At 39.6% G+C, this 5,298-nt stretch overlaps 1 protein-coding gene across 1 annotated transcript in view; it reads left to right on the top strand.

The window, feature by feature from the left end:
* HERC6 (HECT and RLD domain containing E3 ubiquitin protein ligase family member 6) overlaps window positions 1-5,298 on the top strand; it is a 51,121-nt gene that overhangs the window by 3,825 nt on the left and 41,998 nt on the right. Inside the window, 3 exon segments of the mRNA XM_012805332.2 lie at window positions 1,272-1,318; window positions 2,129-2,205; window positions 3,843-4,070. Coding sequence (XP_012660786.1) covers window positions 1,272-1,318; window positions 2,129-2,205; window positions 3,843-4,070 — 352 coding nt within the window.

Genomic DNA, 5,298 nt, shown 5'->3' with positions numbered 1-5,298 from the left:
AAAGAAAACTATGACAAACACAATCCCTAATCTCAAGGATTCCAGTGTAGTGGGGGAAGAAGGTAGGAAAAAAACTTACGATTCTAATTATTATTCAACTAGGGTCCCATGAAGAAAAAGGGGAGAGTGAAATGAAAAGACCGATCCTTTGATCTTAATCTTAACTCATGGAATATAACTATATATATAACTATATAATATAACTATATATATAACTATATAATATAACTATTACTCTGGACCCCCAGAGTAATATAAAGATTATTTTAAAGTGAGAACATTTGAGCTACAGATGATGTAGAAAGAAATCTTATCTGAGCTCCCTTTCCTGTCTAAAGTGGAGCCTCCAACAATACAGTTGCCATTAACCTCCCTCGGTGGAAGTTTCTTGTGAATCCAGATGTTGTAAAGACAGACGGTCCATTCCCAGGCCTAGTAGACCCTCCATAGTTTCCCGCTGACACCCTGACAATGCCCCTTATATTAAGTTGGTATGTATAAACCTTCTTTGGGGGATATTCTGCAACAGAGCACATGTATAAATAAATTTTGTTTTTTCTCTTGTTAATCTATCGTCAGTTATTTTCAGGCCTACAAACATTAGACCCAAATTGAAAAAGGAAATTTTTATCCTAACATAACCTTTTGGCTTGTCATAAGCCACTGGGTCCTAACATTTTACTTAGTAAAATGGGGGAAATACCACATTTCCTCACAAACAGCTTCTTAGGACTGTTTGTATGTAAGTGGTCAGCTCTGAATTGCGTGTTTATGAAGTATATGCTTAGGAAATTTTCAAGTCCAGACTTTTTGATACTAAGAAGTTACCTTTGTTACCTCCTCTAGTCATTCAATTCTATGAGAAATCAATGTAACTTGGGGGCATGAATATTTATTTATCTTGGGATGAAAAGATCAGGGTTTGCATCTAGTTTTACAACTCAATACTTATTTGATCTCTGATTTCCACTGGATTCAACCATATGAAATTGCTGATAGTTATTATTTCTAAGGTGCCCTGGCCCCGTGCAATAAAACCAGACACTGATGCCAAGATTTGCAATGGGAGAGAATGGTATTTTATTGCATGGCACCAAGCAAGGAGAATGGACAGCTAATAGTTAAGACCTGAATTCCCTTATGGCTTACAAGCAAGGGTTTTTAAAGGCAGGGATACATTCAGGAAAGCAGAAATTGCAGGCAAAATTGTAAATCAATACATGGAAGTTATGTGTTGATTTAGTCTCCAAGGGCGGGATATCTGAAGTGAGGACTTAGGGGTCTTAGGTAGATTTAGAGAGTTTTCGATTAGCAATTAGTTAAGGAAGGAAGGCGAAGGCCTTGTCTAAAACGTGGTGTCAGTGGAAAAGCACTGTTAACATGGGTCTGATTCTTTCCAGGCCTCCCCCCCACCCCACCCCTATGCCGAAGAAATTTAGAAAAAGAACTATGGCCAGAGTGTAGCCCTCTGTTCCCTCTTACCTGAATTTCCCATGTGGTGGAGGTTTCTGAAAAATAATTCAAGAATGTATGTTAAGTTTTTGTCTTAGTTTTTATAGGGGAACTTTGGTTATTACTATCGTCTTGCTTATCAGGTTCCTCATTTCCTTTTCAAGGTTACTGAGGTACCTAGAACTCCTCTTGAAAGGGCTGAAGATTTTTCCTATATTTACATTCTTGGTGGGGTGCCTGGCGGGCTCCTAAAAGGGGTCCCATTGCCTGTTTTCGATCCACAAAAATGGCAATTTCATATGATTGAACTGAATGGTTTCTTTATCTCACAGGGCTTAAATTAGATGATGAAGATGTTGGTGTTCCATGTGTGTGAAGGAATTTATTTTTCTATTAGATCAATAAGTACAGAGTAAAAATTAGTTCATTATATAATCTATTAATGCCCAATAGAAATTCTTTCTTCTATACACAAATATACTGCTTTGGATTCTGTTCTGTACCTCTCTACATGTTGCTGCCATGTTAAAAATAGAGGGATTTGTAATAAAGGTATTACAGAAATATAAGAAAATAAACTTGTTTTCCTACTTCAGATTCTTTTAAATATCGATCATCTACTTGCCAATTCACCCTGAAAAAGGATTGACAGATTTTTTAACCATTTTTATTATAGGAAAGTGACAGCTCTGACTGGTATAAAAATAATACAAGTTTCCTGTGGACACTACCATTCCTTGGCATTATCAGAAGGTAAAAAACACTTTTTGGATCTCTAAGGGTCATTAGGAAGTAATTTTTTGAATATGAATGATAACTTGATTTGCAGTGCATTGGGGTTCATTTTAACACATTTAGACATTTTTAACCTGCTGGGTTTTATATGTTCTTGTTCTAATTTTTTTCCAAATGTCTTTGTTCTTTTTATAATCTAAATAGTGCCTAATTCATATCTGATTGCCAAAAAGGGCCCTCTCTGTTTACATGACCTGATTGGCCAGCTCTTTCAGACAGTGGCTTTATTTCCAGACTTTTCTCTTTATGCTGAATGGCTTCTCCATACTGGCAAACCCAGACAAACTAGAGGCTGTTTGTCCATTTTACTCAGATTAAACAGAGAAAAATCAAGATATCAAAGTCATGAGTTTACATTCTTGTTTTAAAAAAAATTGTATTTATTTTTTATTGATGGGATAATTGCACATCTGCATTTTTTTCTAACAACCTCCCATATCCTTCATCTAACCTCAATCTAAATTTCTCGGTGGAGAGCATGAGGGAGAAAAAACTTGACCCTCTTAAGGTGTAGTGTCTGAGGACCTAAGGATTAAATGAACAGAAGACAGATTCACAGAGAGAAGGCACTCAATTTCTTTTTTTTTTTTGCAGTTTTTGGCTGGGGCTGGGTTTGAACCTGCCACCTCTGGCATATGGGGCCAGTGCCTTAGTCCTTTGAGCCACAGGTGCTGCCCTTTGGGCACCCAATTTTTATTGGCATTTTTGAGTAAAGGAGTTCACTGAAAAGTGAAACTAAAAGAAGTAGTCAGACTCGGAAACTTATATACCATTTTAACAAAGGAGAGGGAATTTGGGCTTTAAAGGATGACAAATTATGGGGAAATGACTAGGAAATACCTGGGGGAAACTTATGGAAGAAAGGGTTATTTTATTAAGGTTTGTTTATGCAACTCAGGGCCAACTCTCTGTCTCACGTGGTGCAAGTTGCTCTTCTCTCCCTGGCGCGGGAGGGCAGGGACCGCCTCACAAAGGGAAACTTATGGCCAGCTTTTAGGCAGGTAAGAAATAGAAGGAAATCCTGCCATTTGGGAGAACACAGATAAACCTGGAAGACATTATGCTAAGTGAAATAATCTAGGCGCAGAAAGACAAATACTGCATGATTTCCCTCATACATAGGATCTAAGAAAGTCAAACTCACAGAATTAGAGAGGGGAAAGTGGTTGCCAGGAGATAGCTGGGTGGAGGAAAGTGGAAGATATTGGTCAAAGGTTACAAACTTTCAGTTACAGGATGAATCAGTAAGTTCTGGAGGCCACAGGTATAGCCGTGTGATGATAGTTAATAATACTGCATTGTATACTTGAAATTTGCTGAGAGAGATCTGAAGCATTCTCGCTACACACATACAACGATATGTTAATTATTAATATCCGCTTGTGGCCATCACTTCACAATGTATGTGTGTATCAGAATAGCAAAATTACATATATTTAAGGTATATGATGTGATATGCCTTAAATGTGTAATTTTTATGTCAATTGTACCTCAGTAAAGCTGAAAAAATTTGTAGAATTGGGGTGGTCGTTTCTACTTGAATTTGGTATTCCACTACACGTGCAATGCTGAGTTTCTCTTCTTCACTTTTGTAGATAGCCAAGTGTTTTCGTGGGGAAAGAACAGCCATGGGCAGCTGGGCCTGGGGAAGGAGTTCTCTTCCAAAGCCAGCCCGCAAAGGGTGCAGTCCCTGGAGGGGCTCCCGCTGGCTCAGGTGGCTGCTGGAGGGGCTCACAGCTTCGCCCTATCTCTCTGTGGGACTTCGTTTGGCTGGGGAAGCAACAATGCGGGGCAACTGGCCCTCAGTGGGAGTGATCCCCCAGGTAAGAAGAGACTCTTCTCGCAGTAAGTCATTATTTCTTTCCGGGTGGAAGACCAACTTGGCAAAGGGAAGCCTCAAAGGTTAAAACAGTGACTCCTGAACATTGGGACACATTAGAATCACCTGGAAAGCAATTTTACTTTCCTCTTGCTATGGTCACAGATCACCACAAACTCAGTGTTCTAAGACAACATGATGGATGTATCCTCCTATGGTTCTGGAGGTCAGAAGACTGGCATGGGTCTTAGTGGGTTAAAGTCAAGCTGTCGGAGGCTTTTCACCTCTTCCTAGAGGTTCTGGGGGAGAATCCATTTTCTTGCCTTTTCAGCTTTTAGAGGCCACTGGCATTAATTGACTCAGAGACCCCTTTCCTCTTCAAGGTTAGCAATGGCTGATTAAGTCTTTCTTAAGTCACCTGACTTTGACAATGGACTTTTCTGCCTCCATCTTTCTCAGCTAAAAGACCCTTGTACCCACCTGGATAATTCAGGTTAATCTCTCTATTAGCAACTGATTAGCAACTTTAATTTCATGCAACCTAACATATTCATAGGCTCTGGAATTAGGAACACTGTAAATCTTTGGGAGGCCATTATTCTGCCCACCACGGGATCCTTTTTTTTTTTTTAGATGGTGGTTTTGCTATGCTGCACAGGCTGGTCTTGAACTCATGGGCTCAAGTGAACCTCCTGACTCAGATTCCCAAGTTGCTGGGATTATAGGCACTCATGCCATAGGATCCTTTAAAAATTCCAATGCCCAGTTTGCATCCAATACCAATTAACTCAGAATGTCTGTGGGTAAAACTCAGCCATTAGCTGTCATTAAAGATCCCATAGATGATTCCAATGTGCAGCAAAGTTTGGGAATCTATGGATTGGAAGACTGCTAGTGTTAGAGGAGACAGACCCTAAATAAAACTGGACAAAATTCCTCTAAACAATCAGTTCTCTAAAAGCAAAACTCACTGAGATATCGTCCCCACAAAGCCCATCCTCCTCTGTCCAATTCTTTACCATGCTGAGCACTCATTTCTTTCATTTAACATCTAGCATGAGCTAGGTTTTTCTCATTATCTCAATTATTATAACATTTGAAGAGCACCTACTGTGTAATATAAATGTGTGAAAGTAGGCCAGGCGCAGTGCACTTTGGGAGGCTGACATAGGAGGATTTCCTGAGCTCAAGAGTTCAAGACCAGCCTGAGCAAGAGTGAGATGCCGGGTGTT

The sequence above is a fragment of the Otolemur garnettii genome, unplaced genomic scaffold (assembly GCF_000181295.1).
Source record: "Otolemur garnettii isolate 467f Iridium unplaced genomic scaffold, OtoGar3 scaffold00039, whole genome shotgun sequence".
Lineage (NCBI taxonomy): Eukaryota > Metazoa > Chordata > Mammalia > Primates > Galagidae > Otolemur > Otolemur garnettii.
Note: the sequence above shows the minus strand (reverse complement) of the source record. Positions and strands in the feature narration are given on the sequence as shown.